This window comes from Pteropus vampyrus, unplaced genomic scaffold (assembly GCF_000151845.1).
Source record: "Pteropus vampyrus isolate Shadow unplaced genomic scaffold, Pvam_2.0 Scaffold563, whole genome shotgun sequence".
NCBI classification, from domain to species: Eukaryota; Metazoa; Chordata; class Mammalia; order Chiroptera; family Pteropodidae; genus Pteropus; species Pteropus vampyrus.
The window spans coordinates 108,037-127,221 of NW_011889344.1; the positions used below are offsets into that span (position 1 = coordinate 108,037).

Consider the following 19,185-nt stretch of genomic DNA (forward strand, 5'->3'; position numbering starts at 1 on the left):
TTTTTTTGGGGGGGGGCAGGTGAGAAGCGGATTGGCGGGGATGGGGGATCAGGTTCGTGTACAAGAAGGTCTGTGGGTGGGGACAGATGAGGCTGGCGGCTTTCAATGAGGAGCCTGCGGAGGGCAAGTCGGAGGAAGGCAGCAGTCTGGGTTCGGAGACCTCTGGTTAACTGGGCTTTGGGGGCGCAGGGGCTCCTGGAGAGGTGAGTGCGGCCCCGGGGTCTGCGCTGACGTCTCAAGGAGTCAGAAGAGTTGGGGATCCAAGCCTGGGTCCGAGGTGACTCAGGCCGAGGCTGGGCGGGGCGTGGAAAAGGGCCGGAGGAGCTGTCCGCCTTTGGGTGCTGACCGGGGCTTGGGGAGCTGTTCCACAAATGGGTGCTGACCGAGGCTGGATTCGGGATGGACCAGAAAGATGCTGACTGGAGCTAAAACTGAACTTGCAGCACGCAGCACAGGCTACGCAGGCTGCACAGAGGCATTGACGGACAGTGGATGACGTTCTAGCCCTGACGCTGTGTTCATTCAATTCGGAAGATTTTCTTGAGCTCCAACTACGTGGCTGGCTCTGTTTAGGGTGTGAGCTGTGTGGGGAGAGCGATGGCTGAAACCAAGCTCGAGAGTCAGATCTGGTCAGGGTCAACTGGCGCCGGAGCGGGGAAGAGCGGGTCTCGCGGGTCTCGGCTCTAAGGACGACCGGTAGACACAGGTGGGAGGGGCAGGTTAGAGGGGCTGGAGCTTCAACAGGGGTACAGTGAAGTTGTCCTTTTTCCTTTGAAGGAATTTATGTGCCCTGACCTTTCTTTGTAAATTATCTCTGCGGAGAATTATTTCTGAGGGAAGGGTGGGGCACTGGAGTGACTAGTGACTGGAAACCACGGGGCAGAAGGAGCTGGGGCACGTTGGCAAGAGCAGCAGCACTCCCTGGGTGGCAACCCTTCCAGCCCGGAGAGAAGGCCTATGGCCAGGAGCAGGTCATTCCCTGTTTTGTGCCCCAACCACAACCCATATTTTATCTCAACTATAGTGGTTTCTAAGAATGGCATTCAGTTTATGTTTCCCTCCCTGGTAACTGAGAGCCGCAGGAGAGCAGAGATACCATCTTCTCCATCTTTGAACCTTGAGCTCCAACCACATTGCCTGGCACAAAGCAGATGCTTGGCAAACATGTGGATGAATGAATGAGAGGGCTTACGGGGTCTCCCAGGTCTGGAGCATTAAGTCCTTGTCCATTTTAAGAGCACCGTGGTTGGCTGGGTTAAACCCCCTGAAAGCGAAAGTGGAATGCTGAGCCGTCCTTGGATTTCTGCGTTAAACTCTAAGTGATCGGAGTGAATTTACAAAAATAAACCGTTGAATTTCATTAGCTGATATTTTGTTGGGACTTTTGTATACATTCTTGTAAGGGAAATTGACATGTAAGTTGTTAATTTTCTTGAGCTATTCTTATCATGTTATAGCCTCATGTTTGAACTTCTTTAAAACATAGTCACTGCATAAATTTAAAAGAAGCAATATGTTACAGAGTTTAAAACATACGTGTAAGTAAAACAACAACAGTACAAAGGATGGGAGAAGTAAGTGGAAATCTACGATTATAAGGTTCCTATACATGATAGGACAATATTATTTGAGGGTAGACTATGATAAGCTAAAAATTCACACTACGAACCCTAAAGAAAACACTTTAAATATCACGAAGAGATAGCTAATTAGCTAAGAGTAAATGGAAAGGGGAAATGGAACACAGGTAAAGATGAGACAAATATAAAACGAATAGTGAGGTGGTCGATTTAAACCCAACGACACAATAATTACATTAGATGGAAGGGTTCTAAACATTTAAACCAAAAGCCATACTGCATAAAAAGGTAAGACCCAACTGCAGGCTGTCTGGAGAAATAAATTTAATACAGAAACAAAGACAGGCTGAAAATAAAAGGCTGGAAGGGAAGATAGGGATCAGTGACTAGGAAACGAAGAGCAGAAACCAGTGAAATAGAAAACGTACAAATAATTGAGGAAAATCAATAACTCCAAAGCTGGTTCTTTGAAAAAGTTAGTAAAATTGATAAACCTCTAGTTAGATTAATCAAGAAAAAAAGGGGAGGGAGGAAACATAAATTAGGAATGAAATCAGGAATATTGCTAGATTCAACAGCTACTAAAAGAGTAAGAAAAAGTATTATGAGCAAGCTTTGCCAAGAAGTTTTACAAATTAGGTTAAATAAACAAATTCCTTGAAAGACCCAAATTACCAAAGCTGGAACCAGAAGAAAGAGAAAAATCTGAATGGCCCTGTAGGTACTGAGGAAATTGAATTTCCAATTAAAAACCTTCCCACAAAGAAAACAAAACTCCAGACCCAGATTGTTTTACTGGTGAATTCTAACAAATGTTTAAGGAAGAGAGTGTACCAATGCTACTCGAACCATTTCAGAAAGCAGGAGGCAGGGACTCGTCCCTGAACTCATGTTCTGGATCCAGAATTAGTAATTGTGGTAATTTGGGGGAAAACTGTATTGCCGAAGAAACTGCAACCCTAGTTTGCCCAAACCCGTGGCCTTTTGACTCCGAAAGTCTCCCCACAAAAGCCAGCGGGCATTCAATCCCACAGAGAGAGCTGCTGGGCCTCCAGGAAGAGCGCCTTCCGCTGCCCTCCTCAGCGGGGACATGAGGCGTGACAGACAGCATCCCCGGAGACAGAGCCAGGAGCTGTCAAAACAAGGAACTTCCTGTCCTGCCAGAGAAGGGATCTTCACTGTTCTCGCTTGACCGCGGGCCAGGAGGAGACTGCTCTGCGTCCCCGAGCCACCTCTTCTGGGTGGGGGGTTTTACTGTCTTGATCCTCTTCTTACTCTCCTATTGTAGGTTTGGGACACCAAACATTTTCCGTCTACAAGTCACTGAACATACAAACTGTTGTACACGGACTATGTTAGGGGATGATAAACATCTTTTCATGTTTACATTGCAGGACCACGAGGACGGACCTTTTGGAACAGATGGCATGTAGCTCAGAGAACCTAAACTTGAAGCTGAATGCAACGTTCACAACGGTCCTTTTGAGGATAAGGGGCGTGCGCTCCATATGCAGGATAGAGGGTGCATGGAGGTACGGACTGTCAAGGCAGTGGACGAGGCCGGAAACTGCTCTTGTCTCCCAGTATCTATTCTCCTGTTCCCCCATCATTTTAGAAACCCTGATTTTAATTGGCCAGTTAGCCCTCTACAGTAAACACATTCGTTCATCTCTCCTGCAGTTGGTGGCACGTGCCAGCTCCCGGTACATCCTCCCCTTACAAGACTGCTGGCACAGGCACTGGATAGTCTTTTTCAGCCGGTCCTTACCCTTGCTGGCGAAAACCTGGAAGCCCTTGTCGGAGCAGTCATCTGGGATGCTGAGGTAGCCCTAGGACACAGAGACAGAAAAAGATAAAGGAAATCTGGACCCATAAGGACGTCATGTAATACAGCCACCGTTCGGTCGCGAGACTGGCTACCTCTAAACCTTTACACGAGGTAAATAGTCTTATCTCATGCAAACTGCATCAGACGGCACAGGTGGCGCACTGGGCAATTTCAGTGAGCTCACTTAGTGCATTCCCTGTGTTCAACCACACGCAGCATCACTAAAATTTCCCTTTTAAATAAGTCACTGTTATTATGGCTCTTTGTGATTCATGGCCAAATATTATCCTAAATGCTACAGAGAATAGAGAGGAATAACCAAAATAAGGTCTGTGGATTCCTGGAGTCTCCAAAGGTCAGCGAGGTCAAAATTATTTGTATAGTACGAAGATGCTATTTGTTCTCCATTGCGTGTCGATGAGCGAAAGCAGTGTGGGCCAAACTGCAGGTTCCATGGCACAAATCGAGGCTGTGGCACCAAACTAACAGTCATGTCGATTCCTTACTGCCTGGGGGAGGAAGCAGCTTCATTTAAGGATAAAATACTTTTTATTTAAGAAAAAATGAAAATTATTAATTTTATTAAGTTCAATGCTTAATACTTAATATTCAGGGTGATGACATAAAGCACTGCAGACCAAAATACAATAGGTGTCACAACTAATTACACAATTGTTTAAGTTGGCAGCTGAACTAGCCACTTTTTTTCATGAAACACTATTTTTACTGGAAAGAAAATTGACAAACTATGGTTATTCTGACCAGGGTATTTGGCAGAAAATTTCGTTACTTCAAAGAAAACAGCTAATAGTATTTGTTGCTACTGATAACATTTAAGCTTTGAAGCAAAAATCAGAATTTTGGAAAACCGGAGCTCGGCGCTGTGAGCTTAAAAGTTTCCCAGTATTTAAATATGTTTCTGATGAGGTTGCCGGTGATATAATCAAGTGTGATTTTTTTGATATTATATAATAAAGTGTATCAAAATTCAGAAGATCTACATCACTCAGTGAACCAATATTTTCCAAGTGACTGATGAATGCATAACATTTCATAATTTTTCACGAGCGGAAGACCCCTTCGCCATGTAAGGGACATCAATGGATTTTAATATAACAAGACACAGAGGGTCCTTGATATGGTTTCAGATTCTAAATTGCAACTAGTTGGTAAGAAACTACTTCTTGTCCAGTCTTGGAGGAGTGTCAGCGAAGATCCACAATTATCTGAAAAACTGTTGAAATGTTTCCAACTACAAATATATGTGAGGCTGGATTTTCTTCATATATATCAACCGAAACAACATACTGCAAGAGACTGAGTGCAGCAGTAGGTATGGAGGACCAGCTACCTTCATCTAAGTCAGACATTAAAGAAACCCGCTAAAAAATGTAAAGACAATGCCACTATTCTCATGAAGTTTTTATTTTATGAAATAGTTATTGTTATAAGACATAAGTTATGTCAACGTGTAAAAATGGTCCCTAAAAGATATCAGGTCCTGATACCTGCACCCTAGAAACGTGACCCTATTTGGAAAAAGGCTCTTTGTAGAAGTGATTAAGTAAAGGATTCTGTGATGAGATCATCCTGGATTTTCCAGGTTGACCCTAAATGTTGACCATGGAGGCAGAGACGGGAGGGAGGCAGCACACGCTAAGGAATGGCTGCAGCCACTAGAAGCTGGAAGAGGCAGGAAAAAGTCCCCTCGAGCCTCAAAGGGAGGGCAGCCATGTTGACATCCTGACTTCAGCCTAGTGATACTGATCTCAGACTCCTGGCTCCAGAACCGTGAGCGAATCAATGTCTGCTGGTTTAAGTCACCAAGGCGTGGCCCTTGTCACAGTGGCAGTAGGAAGCTAACAGTGACCCAAGACTTCGACCTAACCCGGTTGTCATTCAGTCACAGCATACAGATGCTGACTGAAGTCATGGGCACAAATGAGGCCACTCAGGGTTCACAACCCTCACACACCCAACACTTACCAAATGCTGACACCCCTTCACTGTCCCAAAAAGAAATTCACCACATAATCTACCTCACCCTCCTCTAAATTAACACAATGAGCTAATGGAGGGAAACACGGAGAAGACTGGCAGCCAGGCCACAAACACAATTCCACTCCAGCAGCCCCACTTCGACAGCGCAAGCCACCAACGCCAAGGACAGAAGCTGGCTCACAGCCACCCACCCACTTTGTTCAGGACCCCCTCTGCAGTGCGTGTCAACATGAGGTCTCGGTGGATCACACTGTGACATAGCAGGAGAGTTAAAACAGTCTTGAAGCAAGACAATAAATGTTTGGCTGTCCTTCCCATATAAATGCGAACTGATTTTGGAAATTTACCCTTGAAAAGCGTGTTCACCACATCAATAATCGCATGATCAAGTGCCAGACATGCATTAACCGGTTTCAGCAAAGATGTCTCATCTGACCTGGCTGTTGTGACCGGGAATACTCCTTGGCTGTTTGGTGGTCAGCCATCATTTACTTGACCCCATCTGGATTCTGCAGGGTTCATTCAGGTGAACTGAAGTGGATGTCCTGGGGACCTTCTCTCTCACTGCCATGATTCTTCTTTCATAGGCCACGGACCCCTGTGCAGACTTTGCCCACAGCGAGCTGTCATCACCCCAAGTGTGCACTGGGGCCACAGAAGTAAGTGCAGGGCTTTCTCGCCTGACTGAGCCCTCACTCTAACCAGTGGCTCATGATGCTTCAGGTACCCGGCACAGCGTTTGCTCAGACCCTGTACCTAACAGCCCCTGAATGGCCTGGATAGTTCCCTTTCCAAAGTATATCAGTTACTTTGATAAGCAGCTCTAGGTCCCTTTGGGAAAGTGTTGGAAGAATATTTTTGGAGATATTTACGGGGACATGGTAGGGTCCTTCCTCCAAGGGACCAAGCCTCCCTTTCAACCAGTGAGCTGTGGGTCTCAGCACTGGCTCAGATTTAAAGACACAAGGGTCAGGGCCCCACCATGAGAGCCGATGGTTGCCTTCCGGTCACCAATTCTTGACTTCTTTCCGGTTATTCAGATCAAAGACTACCACGGTCCTTAGGCACTGCCACAAACACATGTAGGTCAGGTCATCTTGGTTGCCACTTCAGCCTGGGACAGCAGCAGAAATGCAGGAGGCATTCCTTAAGGTGGGACCCCAACCACGTGCGGAGGTGGGCCAAGGACAGGGATGCTGCCCCAGGTGTCTGCTCCAAGGTGCGAGCCCTTCCTCCCGGGTTGGGTGTTGCAGTGGTTCCGGGTCTGGAGACAGGATGGTGGTGGAGCGGAGAACGGAGACGTCAGTTTCAAGCAGGGCGACAACAGCCTCCTCTCAGAGGTGCACGCCAACTGACAGGGAGTCTCTGCTGCGATTAGGAATGCAAAATACTTAGCGTCACTGGAATTATGGAATTATCCCAAAGGTCCCAATCTTTCATTCACAGTAGGTGTTGATTCGGCACCTACTAAGTGCCGCACGCTCGCCACCTCCCTCAGGTGCGACCCACGCGCCGTGACTCTCTTCCTTGCCGACTGCCGTGAGGGGCTCCCGCCCTGGTGAAGGCCCCCAGCCCTGGTGAAGGCCCATCTTCGCGGACCGGCGCCCTCCCCGGGACACCCGCCCCCGAGCGCTCGGGCCACCTGGATCCCGCGGAGCCGCCCGCTTGCGCGCGCCCGGGACGCGCCCCCGCCCACGTGACGCCCGCGCGCGCCCAGCCGCTCACGGCGCTTCTGATTGGCCCACGCCGTTCCCTCCTCCCGGTCCGGCCCCGCCCAGAGGGCACGGCGCAGACGCGCTGGCGTTGGCCTCCCTGGGTCACAGAGAGAGCCGAGCGGCGCCGCGCAGGGCCGAACAGAGCCGGAGAGACTCGAGTGCGACCGGAGAAGCGCCGGCGGCCGGAAGCGGAGCCGAGCGCAGCCGGAAGGAACCGAGCCCCTCCGAACGGGCTGCGCGCGCAGGGCGTTGGGCTCCGCGCAGCCCGCGCGATGGCGGCGGAGGGCACGTCTCCCGGCGAAGATGGGGCTGTCGGCGGCCGTTCGGCTCAGGACAGCTTGCGGCAGTCTAAGTGCCCGGCCGCGGCCCCGAACCGGCGGCGCGGCTCGGCACAGTCGCGTGACGCCGAGCGCCGAGCCCACCAGTGGTGCCGGGAGTACCTGGGCGGGGCCTGGCGCAGAGCGCGGCCGGAGGAGCTGAGGGTTCACCCCGTGAGGTGGGAGGGCAGGGGCAGGCGCTTCGGTGCACGGGACGGGGTCGGGGTGGGATGGCCCTCCGGACACTCAGCGCGGCCTGGCACCGGGCCGGGGTTTCGGACGGCGGGCTGAGCGCGCCCTCGTGTGGGTCTGCAGCGGAGGCCTCAGCAACCTGCTCTTCCGCTGCTCGCTGCCGGACCACCTGCCCAGCGTGGGCGAGGAGCCCCGGGAGGTGCTGCTGCGGCTGTACGGGGCCATCCTGCAGGTGAGGAGGGAGCGAGGGTGCAGTAGCCGGTGGCTCTAGGACTTGTCACTTAGGTGTAGCAGGTGGTTCTGGCCCCGAAGTACTTGAGGACGCTGAGGCTTAGGGGCAAGTCACTTGTCTGTTATTCCATGAAAGCTTGTGCTCTGGAGCCTCCAGACTATAGAACAGGAAGTCCCAGCTGTGATGGCAGGACAAAGCCTTCCGTGCGTTGGCGCCGCGTTGCCTCTGGCCTCGTGGCCCCTGCCCCTTGCCGTCCTTCTTCCTTCAGGGCGTGGACTCCTTGGTCCTGGAAAGTGTGATGTTCGCCATCCTTGCGGAGCGGGCCCTGGGGCCTCAGCTCTACGGAGTCTTCCCAGAGGGCCGACTGGAACAGTACATCCCAGTGAGCCCAGCCCTGCCCTGCCCGAGGGACCTCCTTCCCCCAGCCCCTCCCCGCTCCCAGTGTCTGCCCCACATCCCTCACCCCAGGTAGGGAATTTCCCCTATCCCTTCCCCTGCCTGCCCCAGCCCCCTCACCACCCTGATAGGTTCCTGGGTGCAGAGCAGGCCACTGAAAACGCGAGAGCTTAGAGAGCCCGTGCTGTCGGCAGCCATCGCCACGAAGATGGCCCAGTTCCACGGCATGGAGATGCCTTTCACTAAGGAGCCCCACTGGCTGTTTGGGACCATGGAGCGGTGAGTTTGGGGTTCCCGCACACCGCACTAAGCCCTCATGCTGGCATTTACTACTGGGCTGTGACTGTGTCCATGACTGTCCATCTGAGCAGTTGAGTGGTGGATCAGGTGTCCCAGCAGCTAGCGTTGCCTCTCACAGGACAGACTTCCAAACATGTGCCAGGCAGGTCATACAGTGACAGAAAACCGGGGGCAGAGAGGACAGGGGTGCACAGGGCTGGCAGAATGAGTATGTCCTACTCTCTGGACTTCAGGTATCTAAAGCAGATCCTGGACCTGCCCGCGCCAGGCCTCCCGCAGATGAACCTGTTGGAGACGTACAGCCTGAAGGATGAGATGGGCAGCCTCCGGTGAGCGCGGGCAGGACAGGGTGCACAGGCGGTGCTGCCAGGAGCGCACGGCGTCCTCCCCAGGGCTTGCGGGCTTGCCGAGCAGCTTCGACCTTCCCCTGGTCACTCCTGCCCATGTCCCCCCTGCAGGAGGTTGCTAGAGTCCACCCCCTCACCAGTGGTCTTCTGCCACAATGACATCCAGGAAGGTAGGAGAAGTCATGCATGTCTCCCGGCCTAAAGTGAGGGGCAAGAGGGCCCTCGAGTGACCAGACCTCACCGCATTCCCCCAGGGAACATCTTGTTGCTCTCAGAGCCAGAAAATGCTGACAGCCTCATGTTGGTCGACTTCGAGTACAGCAGTTACAACTACAGGTGCGGGTGGGGGGCCGCCCCCCATGGAAACAGACCAGGCCTTCATCTCTGCCTCCTGCCGCCCAGGGGATTTGGGCACCGAGCAGCTGCCTTCTTCCCCTAGGGGCTTTGACATTGGGAACCATTTTTGCGAGTGGGTTTATAATTACACTCATGAGGAGTGGCCTTTCTACAAAGCGCAGCCAGCAGACTACCCCACTCGGGGACAGCAGGTATGTGGGCCAGAGGCCGGGGAGCGGGACCTGGCCTGTGAGGGAGGAGGAAGGTGAACTCTGGAAGGAACGGTGAGAAGGGGTGTTAACGGAAATGCCCCAGAGTCCCCTGTTGACTCTCATCTGTTGATCTCAGCTCCATTTTATTCGCCATTACCTGGCAGAAGTAAAGAAAGGTGAGATCGTCTCCCAGGAGGAGCAGAGTAACCTGGAAGAAGACTTGTTGGTCGAGGTTAATCGGTGAGGAAAGATGGCTGGGGTGGGCTGGAGCAGGGTGCAGGAGAGAGGCTGAGGGAAGGGCAGACAGATGCCAGTGTACAGTGAGGATTGGGGGTGGGGACGAGGGCTGAGGCTGCCAGGGACTGCTTGACAGTGAGAAGAAAGATCAGGTCAGAGTGGGGTCAGGCGGACAGGGGAGAAGCTAGAGCTTCGGGGTCTGGGTGATGCCAGGTATGCTCTGAATCCCCCTGCTCGCCCTACCCCTCAGGTATGCTCTGGCATCCCATTTCTTCTGGGGTCTGTGGTCCATTCTCCAGGCATCCATGTCCACCATAGAATTTGGTTACTTGGTGAGTAACCCAGATAGGTGAGTTAGGGGGCGGCGGGGGCGTAGCAGAGGCCTCGTGTCCACCAGTAAATCTGTGGGCAGTCCCGGGAGGCCGCGGGCAGACTGAGGGGCCTGTGGGTACTAGTCCCAAACCTTCTCACCAGCATGGGGTGGCTTTCCTCCCCAGGAGTACGCCCAGTCTCGGTTCCAGCTCTACTTCCAGCAGAAGGGGCAGCTGACCAGCTTCCACCCCCCATCCTGACTCTCCACCACCAACTCCTCGGGTCTTCCGGGAGCCTCCAGGGCAGGACCTTGGAGTGCAGGGCAATGAGCAGAAGGCCCTGGGGCCTGGGCTGAGCCCCCAGTGACATGGGTGGAGGAGACTGACCTCTCCCTGGCGAGCGGTGGGAGCCCTTTGGCTGTGTACCTTAAGTCAATAAACGAGCTTCTTTCACACCTGTTCTAGTCCTGCTTGCTGCAGCAGAAAGTGCCAACCGAGAATGCAGGCAGACTGACAAAGTGACCACGGCTCCCAGCCTGTTTCCCCCCCGAAAAGCATGGTTTTTCAGTGCTCTGGGTTTGAGTGGTTAAAGGGTCCATTCTGCCAGTCAGAGCCTCCTGCCCTCCCCACTCCCTGGCTCCAGCTTAGATGTGATAAAAACTAGGTCTGGTGGCAGACTGAGGAGTAATGGGGTATGAAGACGGCCCTGGGAGGGGAACTGGCCACTCCGTGCACTGGGGATCCGGACAGGCAGCACAGCTGACACACCGATGACCTTTTCCCTACATTTGGCTATTTTTAGCTCTAGTGCCAGCAACCTCATGTGAAGTCTTTCCCACCCCCAGCCCCCAAGGGCCCAGGCCTTACAGCAATCTTCAGCTTGCAGAAACCCAGCCCTCCCACCCCAGGAAGTCGACCCCTTGGAGGGGAGGGGATTCTAGTCGCCGCCCCGCATGTTTTCTCAACCCAAATTTGGGAGAGGGTGTCAAGTTCCCTGGGAGGGCGGGGCAGGGTGGCTGGTCTGAAGGACGTGGGGACACGGGCCAGACCGACTGTCCCCACACGCGGACAGGAGTGAACGTGAGCGGTGAGTGGAGTGGAGTGGGGGGCAACACAGGGCTACCTGCCCGGCCCGGAGTGCAGTGCGGGAGCGAGGACGGGGCCGGGGTCCCAAGCGGTCGGGGCTGGGGGAACCCGGAGCCGGCCGTGCTCTAGAGGAAAACGCTCCCAGAGCACCTCTCAACCCCATCCCGAGGCCGCCCTTCGCTGCCCTCGGATATTCTGACGCTTACGAGGCCTTGACCCCTTCCCGACCCCTACACCATTTGTCGGGGAGCCAGCTCGGAACACCGGCGCGAGGGTTCTCGGGCCGTTAGCTGGGCTGGGTAGCCGGGCAGCGATGGCCGGGCCTGGGGCGCTGCGGGGGCCAGGAGGCCGCTAGCCGGGTGGGGGCAGCGGCAGGCCGGGGGCGGGCCCTCAGCAGGGGGCGGGGCCAGCCTGAGCGCATCCGGGTACCCTCCTGCCCCCTCCCAGGTGCGGGCCAACCTCCAGGATGGCGGAAGCGCACCAGGCTGTGGCCTTCCAGTTCACCGTGACCCCAGATGGGGTCGACTTCCGGCTCAGTCGGGAGGCCCTGAAACACATCTACCTGTCCGGGATCAACTCCTGGAAGAAACGCCTGATTCGCATCAAGGTGGGCGCAGGTGGTTCTCCTGGCCTCTTCCCTCCAAGCAGGTGCAGAATAGAGCCTTCCGGGGGTAGAGGCCAGGTGTCAGCTCCTGCCCCATTGTCAAGGCCCTCCGCCCCCACTTTGGCTGACAGTTCTGCTGGGGGACAGGGTCTAACATGCAGAAACGAAGGTTGCTCAAGGTGTGGAGGGGAGATAGGTATGCAGGAAGTGGCAGTGGGACACTGAAGAACTGGGTGCCGCGGGTGGGGGCATGTGAAGGAGGGGTAGCAGAAAGGAGTAAGAGCACAGCAGGTGACCAAGGGAGACAGCCTCCCGCCAGGACCTCCAGGTGCTTGCTTGCCGCAGTCCTTCCTACTGCCTGTCTCTGCCCCACAGAACGGCATCCTTAGGGGTGTGTATCCCGGGAGCCCTACCAGCTGGCTGGTTGTCGTCATGGCAACAGTGGGTTCCTCCTACTGCAACGTGGACATCTCTATGGGGCTGGTCTGTTACATCCAGAGACGCCTCCCTGAGGGGTGAGAAGCGGGGCCACAAGAGGAGGCGGGGCAGACTCCAAGGCCCGGGTTCCCGAGCTGGGCAGACACAGGACAATAGCCACTGGAGGTCGTAGGGGCAGCCCTCCCCCCGCCACCAGCACCTCAGTCCGGTGTCCACATGTGCATATGCGTTGCACTCGTTGTGTGCCCAGGGAGGTGGCTCTTCGGTGCCTCCACCAAGATGGTTCACCGTCATCGAGACTGCAGTCAGAACTTCCGAGGCCGGCCTCAGTGGACCTTGCAGCCCTCTCCCTTCTCTGACAGATGTGGCCCCTACCAAACCCCGCAGACGCAGGCGCTCCTCAGCATGGCCATCTTCTCCACCGGGGTCTGGGCGCTGGGCATCTTCTTCTTCCGCCAAACCCTGAAACTGCTGCTTTCCTACCACGGTTGGATGTTTGAGATGCATGGCCAGACCAGCTACTTCACCAAAGTCTGGGCTGTGAGCAGAAGCTAGTGGAGGGCTTCGGGCATCTGATCTGAGACCCAGGGGCCTCATTTAGGGTTGTGAGCTGGAGGGGGGAGGTAGGCGGGCATGGGTGTCTGGCACAAGGGTTTGTCCTGGATCTGCGGTTTGGGGCCCAGCTCCTCAAGCATTTGTTCCCATTAATTTCCTTGGCTCCCAGCCCAACACTCTGCTCTGTACCCCAGATCTGTGTCCGCCTTCTGTCCAGCGGACGGCCCATGCTCTACAGCTTCCAGACGTCTCTGCCCAAGCTTCCTGTGCCCAAAGTGTCGGACACAATTCAGCGGGTGAGGACCTGGGCCAGGCATCCCAGTGGGTGGGGTAACTGGACTCAGAGGAATTGTCCAAACATAAGGGACTGTCCCCTTCACAGCGGGGCTTTGAGAGCAGTGGGGCTGGGGTCAGCAGAGGGTCGGGACATAGGCAGCCATTGCTGCCCAGCCCCCACGCTAATGGTACCCTGGCTGGACAGTACCTGGAGTCTGTGCGGCCCTTGTTGGATGACAAGGAGTACCACCACAAGGAGGCGCTGGCCAAGGACTTCCAGAACAAGATGGCCCCCAGGCTGCAGAAGTACCTGATTCTCAAGTCCTGGTGGGCAACAAACTATGTGAGTCCTCCGTCCCCCAGGGCTTGCCCTCCCCTCTCCACCGCTGCCCAGGCCCCAGTCCCCCCCCCCGCCCCCACTCTAACACCCCACCCACTTACCCGAAGGTGAGCGACTGGTGGGAAGAGTACATCTACCTGCGAGGCAGGACCCCCATCATGGTGAACAGCAACTACTACGTCATGGTGAGATGTGCCCCTGTGTGCTCAGCTCTGTCCAGAGCCCCGGAGGGGGTTTCCATGGGCAGGTGGGGATTCTGGGTGAGGCCTGAGGGAAAGGAAAGGTGGGCAAGATCCTGGAAGAGAAGTCAAGACGCATCTTCAAGGAGATGGGGACACTGAGGATCTGAACAATCCAGTAGTCCTACAGCCTGACTGTCAGTCACTCTAAGGGCCCTTAGGGCTCACTGCCCTGCCCAGCCCAGGCCCTGTCACTCCCTTGGCTCCCTCACTGGTCCCCAGCCATGGGTTCCCAGACGTACTGACACCATTTCCAGGGGATTTCCTTAAACCTGCTTCCCTTTGTGTCACCACGGATCCGGGACTGCTGTTCCTAGCGCTCAGGAGGTCGCCGTTGCTCCTGTGCCATGTGACGGGCCCTCCTTGCGCCCCAGAACCCGCCTGCCCCCAGCCGTGGGTCTGTGCAGCACATCTCAGTCCTCTCCTGCAAACCAGAGCACATTCTGAGTGCATGCCATGTCCCCTGCTCCACCAAGCTCTCCCAGAAGCTTGCATGTGGCATGTCCATGCCTGAGGTTTAGGCTGCTTTTGAGCAAAATAAAACGTGAACCAATAGGTATGGAAAAGCAGCTGGGTTGGAGCTAAGTTGAGCTGAGTGACGCAGTCAGTTGTGCATTTCATCTTTGGCAGTTCTCCTGACCTATGAGACGGACTAGTTAAAAGGGACACCTCTTAACAGGGCCTGTCACAGCCCCTGCAGACCCCGCTCTCTCCTGTAGGACTTTGTGCTCATCAGGAACACAGAGGTGCAAGCAGCTCGTCTGGGGAACGTCGTTCACACCATGATCACGTATCGCCGCAGGCTGGACCGCGAACAGATCAAGCCTGTGAGTTGTGTCGGGTTGTGGGCATGCAGGGAGACCATGTGCACGCTGAGCTGTGCGGGCCTTCTTCGCAGGTGATGGCACTGGGCATAGTGCCCATGTGCTCCTACCAGATGGAGAGGATGTTCAACACCACTCGGATTCCGGGCAAGGAGACAGGTACCCAGAACAGTCGCACCCGCGTGGGGTCGCCAGACCAGCCCCTCCCTCCCAGCTGTGGGCACGCTGGGCTCTGTGGCCTACTGCCTGTGCGTCATGAAGTGTCCTCAGTGTCTCAGGGCTGTGTAACAGGCAAAAACAGCCGATGTTTGAGCAATGTTAGACATCTCCTGTTCATAGGTGAAATGCCAGTGCTGGGGCCCGGGCCCTCCTCCCAGGCTCACAGGGGAACTGGCGTCCTGAGCACCGAGGGCCGGGGGAGGTGCTGCTGCCTCTGTCGAGGGCGACAGGCTTGTGGGAATCTGGCCAGGGCCACAGCCCGTGTTTCTGACACCGGGACAGTTTGTGTCATTTCCCAGAGCAGTGGTCCGCTCCTGTGACATTCCTCTGGGGACTATTGTTGGCATTAAGCCAGAGGCATGGAAGCAGCAGCGCAGGCCCTAACTCAGTGCCAGCCAGTCCACCCCTGAGGCCCAGGCGGAGGCCTGGCAAGGCAGGGGCCTCCTGGCCACTGAGCTGGTTGGTGGGGGGCCGTGGTGGAGTCAGGAAGGAAGGGCCTGTCTGCCCAGCGCGGCCTCAGCCACTGGCCCCTCACAGATGTACTGCAGCACCTGGCGGAGAGCAGGCATGTGGCGGTGTACCACAAGGGCCGCTTCTTCAAGGTGTGGCTCTATGAAGGCTCCAGCCTGCTCAAGCCTAGGGACCTGGAGCTGCAATTCCAGAGGATCCTGGACGACCCCTCGCCGCCTCAGCCAGGGGAGGAGAAGCTGGCGGCCCTCACTGCCGGCGGAAGGTACTGCAGTCCGAGTCAGCAGACCCTGCTGGCTGGAGGTCAGGGCTCCGTGAGGAGAGGAGCTGGGCCCGGCACCCACCCGGGGACTCGGGGACTCACTCTGCCGAGGCACTGCCAAGGGAGGGGCGTGCGGGCCGCGCGCGGTGCCGAGAGGCAGTGGTGCAGCTCTGCAGCTGTGGTGTCTAGCGGGGTGGTGGCCAGGTTGCGGTGCCCGGGGGCAGGGGCACCTTCTGGGACAGCCCTGCAGTCCCACCGCGGCCCAGCTCCGGGCTGGGTCCTGGGAGGTGTCCCCTCCACGGCCCGCAGCCGCCCCACCGCTCGCCCCACCCTCACGTCCCAGAGCGGAGTGGGCCCAGGCACGCCAGACCTTCTTCAGCTCCGGCAGGAACAAGGCCGCTCTGGATGCCATCGAGCGCGCGGCTTTCTTCGTGGCCCTGGATGAGGAGTGTCACTGCCATGACCTGAATGACGATGCCTGCCTCAGCCTGTACGGCAAGGCGCTGTTGCACGGCAACTGCTACAACAGGTGCGCACCGCGGGGCTGCCGGGCCCCGCCTCTCCCCGCCCAGCCCCGCCCCCTTCCTCCCCTCCCCCCCACCACCCGCTCCTCCGCAGGTGGTTCGACAAGTCTTTCACGCTCGTGGTCTTCGAGAACGGCAAGATGGGCCTCAACACGGAGCATGCCTGGGCAGACGCCCCTATCATCGGGCACCTCTGGGAGGCAAGGGGCCCAGAGAGGGGTCCTGCGGGGTAGGCTGGCAGGGGGCTGGGGGCTAGGGACGGGGACAGCCTCTCAGCCTGACCCTCTCCCTGCAGTTTGTCCTGGGCACTGACGCCTTCCACCTGGGATACACGGACACTGGGCACTGCCTGGGCACACCGAACACTGCGCTGCCACATCCTCAGCGGCTGCAGTGGGACATCCCTGAGCAGGTGCTCAGGCTGAGCGGGGACTGGGCGGGGGCGGGGGGGGGCATGAGAGAGTGACGAGGACCTGCTACCTCCTCCCGTCTGGCCCAGCCCCGCTCACAGGGGACACTGAGTAGACTGGCCGCAGGGAGACCAGACATCTCGGGCCACGTGCTGGCGGGAGGAGCTGGGATGTGTGAGCCCCATGTCCAGGGGGCCGTGTCAGCACCTCCCTCCTCCAGAAGATGTGAAGGGACCCTGACGCCGCCAGCCTTGCCCTTCCGAGAGGTCTGCCCCCAGCTGACCCTTTCCGTGTCTCGGCAGTGCCAGGCGGTCATCGAGCGTTCCTACCAGGTGGCCAAGGCGCTGGCAGATGACGTGGAATTGTACTGCTTCCAGTTCTTGCTCTTCGGCAAGGGTCTCATCAAGAAGTGCCGGACCAGTCCCGACGCCTTCGTGCAGATCGCCCTGCAGCTGGCGCACTTCCGGGTAGGGGCCCGCCGGCCGCCCAGCGAGCGGTCAGGGCTGCACGGGGCCGCCAGCCAGGTTCACCCTCTGTGTTCCCCAGGACAGGGGCAAGTTCTGCCTGACCTATGAAGCCTCCATGACCAGGATGTTCCGTGAGGGGAGGACGGAGACTGTGCGCTCCTGCACCCGCGAGTCCGCAGCCTTCGTCAAGGCCATGGTGGAAGGGACCCACAAGGTGTGACCCCACAGCCTCACGGTGAGGCGACCCTCTGCCTCCTGCCGCCTTGGGGGTCAGGGCCATTCTTCACTGCCCTGTCCTGTGCCCCAGAAAGCAGACCTCCAGAGTCTCTTCCGGAAAGCCTCTGAGAAGCACCAGAACTTGTACCGCCTGGCCATGACGGGCGCTGGCATTGACAGACACCTCTTCTGCCTCTACGTGGTCTCTAAGTACCTGGGGGTCAGCTCCCCCTTCCTGGCTGAGGTCAGTGCTTTTGATGCGGGTGGCCTTCCCTGCTGGTCTTGGCCTGTTTTCTGTCTGGCCGGCTCCCTTGAAATTGTCCTGGAGGGGTGGGGCCAGTTGGTTCTGACACTGAAGAGAGACCCCACCCCACTCTGTGCATATGGTGTTCCATGAAGGAAACGGACAGACAAACGTGCGAAGCACCAGGTGGTGACAGCACTCCTGAGAAGAGTGAAGAGGCTGAAGGGATCGGGCTGGGTAGAGAGAACCTCCAGTGCCCAGACTCTGAGGCCAGGGTGTGCCCTGTGCACGGGACAGCGGGACAGGAGGGGGACAGAGGAATGCGCAGGTCAACGAGCCTTGAGACAGGATCGAGGGTTTACGCAGATGCTGGGATAGCGAGAACAGACCTGGGGCCCCCGTCAGGAAGGTTCTGCACTGCGTTCACTTCCGCACCCTCAGCCAGAACAGTCTGGCTCGAGCAGGTGCTTGGGCACCACTTGGTGGCAGATGTGCGCTGAGCACATGGTGTCTGACCGCTGCAGTCTGCTTGTTGCAGGTGCTCTCAGAACCCTGGCGCCTCTCCACCAGCCAGACCACTCAGTTCCAGATCCGCATGTTTGACCCAAACAAGTACCCCAATCACCTGGCCCCTGGCGGTGGCTTTGGCCCCGTAAGTACCTGTGGAAGGGGATGGGTGAGTAGGACGGGGGCCTGGCGCTTTCAGTGGAGAGTGCAGGACCTCAAAGAGGTCGGGCCAGAGGTGGGAGCACAGCCCTGGACCTGCCCTGCGTGGAAACAGAATGGGTAGCTAGCAGCCTGGCAGACTGGCGCCTGGGAGCCCACCTGTGCCGGCGCCCGCCACAGGAGCAGGAGCGCAAGCATGCCCAGGGCTGCTTCCCCCGATGTATGCTTACTAGACAGAGTCCAGCTCTCCTACTGAGAGACTCACGCGGGATGTTTGTCAGGGAGCTAGAGACGCCCCTGGACAGAGGCCTCGGTGATCTTGAGCCCCCTGAGAGAAGCACGAGGTCCTGGGTCCCCGGGTGGGGTCTAGAACTGCAGGGGCTGAGCTCTTGGGTTTTCACACTGTCCCCTGGGTGGTCCTGACCTAGAGAAGAAAGCGGCGTCTGGGGCGGACCCTTCCTGGGGGTCCCGCGGAGGGGCAAGGGCAGCCTCAGCTCGGCTTGTAGGCCCTCACCTGGTGCTGTCCTCAGGTGGCAGACGATGGCTACGGGGTTTCCTACATGATTGCGGGTGAGAACACCATCTTCTTCCACATCTCCAGCAAGTTCTCAAGCTCAGAGACAGTGAGTCTCCTGCTCCCGCTCAGGCCTGAGGAGGGGGTGCCACCTGGGGCCCTGAATGGCTGGGGAAGAGTCCTTGCTTGTGGGGACAGAGGGGCAGGGGCTCGCCTGGAGGTTGATCGGAGCTCTTGGTGCCCACAGAATGCCCAGCGCTTTGGGAACCACATCCGCCAAGCTCTGCTGGACATTGCTGATCTCTTCCAAGTTCCCAAAGCTGACAGCTGAGGGCCGGAGAGATGCCAGCCACCCTTTCATCCCCACATTAGAGGAATGGGTCTGTGGTCAGCTTGCAGGCACGAGGGGTGGCCGTGCACAGGTGACCAGCTCCAAAGACAGCTCGGGCAGCAGGGGCTCCCCAGGCAGACGCTGCCCCTGAGGGTCCACGTGGCAGAGGTGGAGTTGGAGCATGGAGGGGGTTTTGATTTTATTTCTTGGTAGATACTAATAAAAATAAGGCTGTGTAATTCTCTCTGAGCCTGTAGGGTCCTGTGTTTTGTTTGGGAAGTAGAAGACTCTCCTCCAGCCCTAGCTCAGGCCAGAGAGGAGGCAAGGGCAGGGCTGAGACTGGGAGACTAGGAGAGGCTTGTGACCTCTTACGAAATGTGTCTCTGCTGAGGTCACTGTCCATAGCCACTGTGTGCACTTGGAATAAACTCTTGCTTCAGAACCTTTCCCTGTTTCCTAGGGTGACTTCTGTTTGTTTGTCTGCTGGGGAGTGGGGCC

General features: G+C 56.8%; 3 protein-coding genes across 7 annotated transcripts in view; 2 read left to right on the plus strand and 1 right to left on the minus strand.

Annotated features, from left to right (window-relative positions):
• Window positions 1–1,230, minus strand: part of MAPK8IP2 (mitogen-activated protein kinase 8 interacting protein 2) — an 11,262-nt gene extending 10,032 nt beyond the window's left edge. Inside the window, exons 1-2 of the mRNA XM_023525430.1 lie at window positions 1,193–1,230; window positions 556–683 (exon numbers count right to left, since the gene is read on the minus strand). Of these exons, the coding sequence (XP_023381198.1) occupies window positions 556–683; window positions 1,193–1,230 (166 nt within the window). The remainder of the gene's footprint in view (window positions 1–555; window positions 684–1,192) is intronic.
• A 5,998-nt stretch (window positions 1,231–7,228) lies between these two features.
• Window positions 7,229–10,459, plus strand: CHKB (choline kinase beta). 4 transcript variants are annotated; one of them, XM_011384132.2, is made up of 11 exons: window positions 7,229–7,620; window positions 7,757–7,865; window positions 8,134–8,247; window positions 8,407–8,540; window positions 8,795–8,890; window positions 9,020–9,078; window positions 9,163–9,244; window positions 9,348–9,456; window positions 9,593–9,696; window positions 9,944–10,025; window positions 10,191–10,459. In XM_011384132.2, the coding sequence occupies exons 1-11, from the start codon at window positions 7,397–7,399 to the stop codon at window positions 10,263–10,265; spliced, it is 1,188 nt and encodes a 395-aa protein (XP_011382434.1). In that variant the 5' UTR covers window positions 7,229–7,396; the 3' UTR covers window positions 10,266–10,459. The 4 variants fall into 4 exon arrangements, with proteins under 4 accessions (XP_011382434.1, XP_011382435.1, XP_023381222.1 ...); XM_011384133.2 differs by lacking the exon at window positions 9,944–10,025 and having other exon boundaries at window positions 7,251–7,620; XM_023525454.1 differs by having other exon boundaries at window positions 7,600–7,620; window positions 7,757–8,333.
• A 1,017-nt stretch (window positions 10,460–11,476) lies between these two features.
• On the plus strand, window positions 11,477–19,133 carry CPT1B (carnitine palmitoyltransferase 1B). 2 transcript variants are annotated; one of them, XM_011384134.2, is made up of 18 exons: window positions 11,477–11,697; window positions 12,070–12,209; window positions 12,495–12,672; window positions 12,882–12,983; window positions 13,169–13,306; window positions 13,411–13,488; window positions 14,262–14,369; window positions 14,441–14,525; window positions 15,123–15,318; window positions 15,659–15,844; window positions 15,934–16,039; window positions 16,135–16,251; window positions 16,552–16,716; window positions 16,796–16,930; window positions 17,024–17,176; window positions 17,715–17,828; window positions 18,373–18,465; window positions 18,604–19,133. In XM_011384134.2, exons 1-18 carry the CDS (start codon window positions 11,557–11,559, stop codon window positions 18,685–18,687), a joined length of 2,319 nt encoding a protein of 772 aa, XP_011382436.1. In that variant the 5' UTR covers window positions 11,477–11,556; the 3' UTR covers window positions 18,688–19,133. The 2 variants fall into 2 exon arrangements, with proteins under 2 accessions (XP_011382436.1, XP_023381221.1); XM_023525453.1 differs by lacking the exon at window positions 15,934–16,039 and having other exon boundaries at window positions 16,801–16,930.
• Window positions 19,134–19,185: the final 52 nt, after the last annotated feature.

Excerpts from the sequence above, each read along its gene's own strand:
- CHKB (XM_011384132.2), top strand. The coding sequence starts at position 7,397 with ATGGCGGCGGAGGGCACGTCTCCCGGCGAAGATGGGGCTGTCGGCGGC. Across the intron at positions 7,621-7,756 it reads CTGAGGGTTCACCCCGTGAG|CGGAGGCCTCAGCAACCTGC; the intron begins GTGGGAGGGCAG and ends GTGGGTCTGCAG. Across the intron at positions 7,866-8,133 it reads TGTACGGGGCCATCCTGCAG|GGCGTGGACTCCTTGGTCCT; the intron begins GTGAGGAGGGAG and ends TTCTTCCTTCAG.
- CPT1B (XM_011384134.2), top strand. The coding sequence starts at position 11,557 with ATGGCGGAAGCGCACCAGGCTGTGGCCTTCCAGTTCACCGTGACCCCA. Across the intron at positions 17,177-17,714 it reads GCTCCCCCTTCCTGGCTGAG|GTGCTCTCAGAACCCTGGCG; the intron begins GTCAGTGCTTTT and ends TGCTTGTTGCAG. Across the intron at positions 17,829-18,372 it reads CTGGCGGTGGCTTTGGCCCC|GTGGCAGACGATGGCTACGG; the intron begins GTAAGTACCTGT and ends TGCTGTCCTCAG.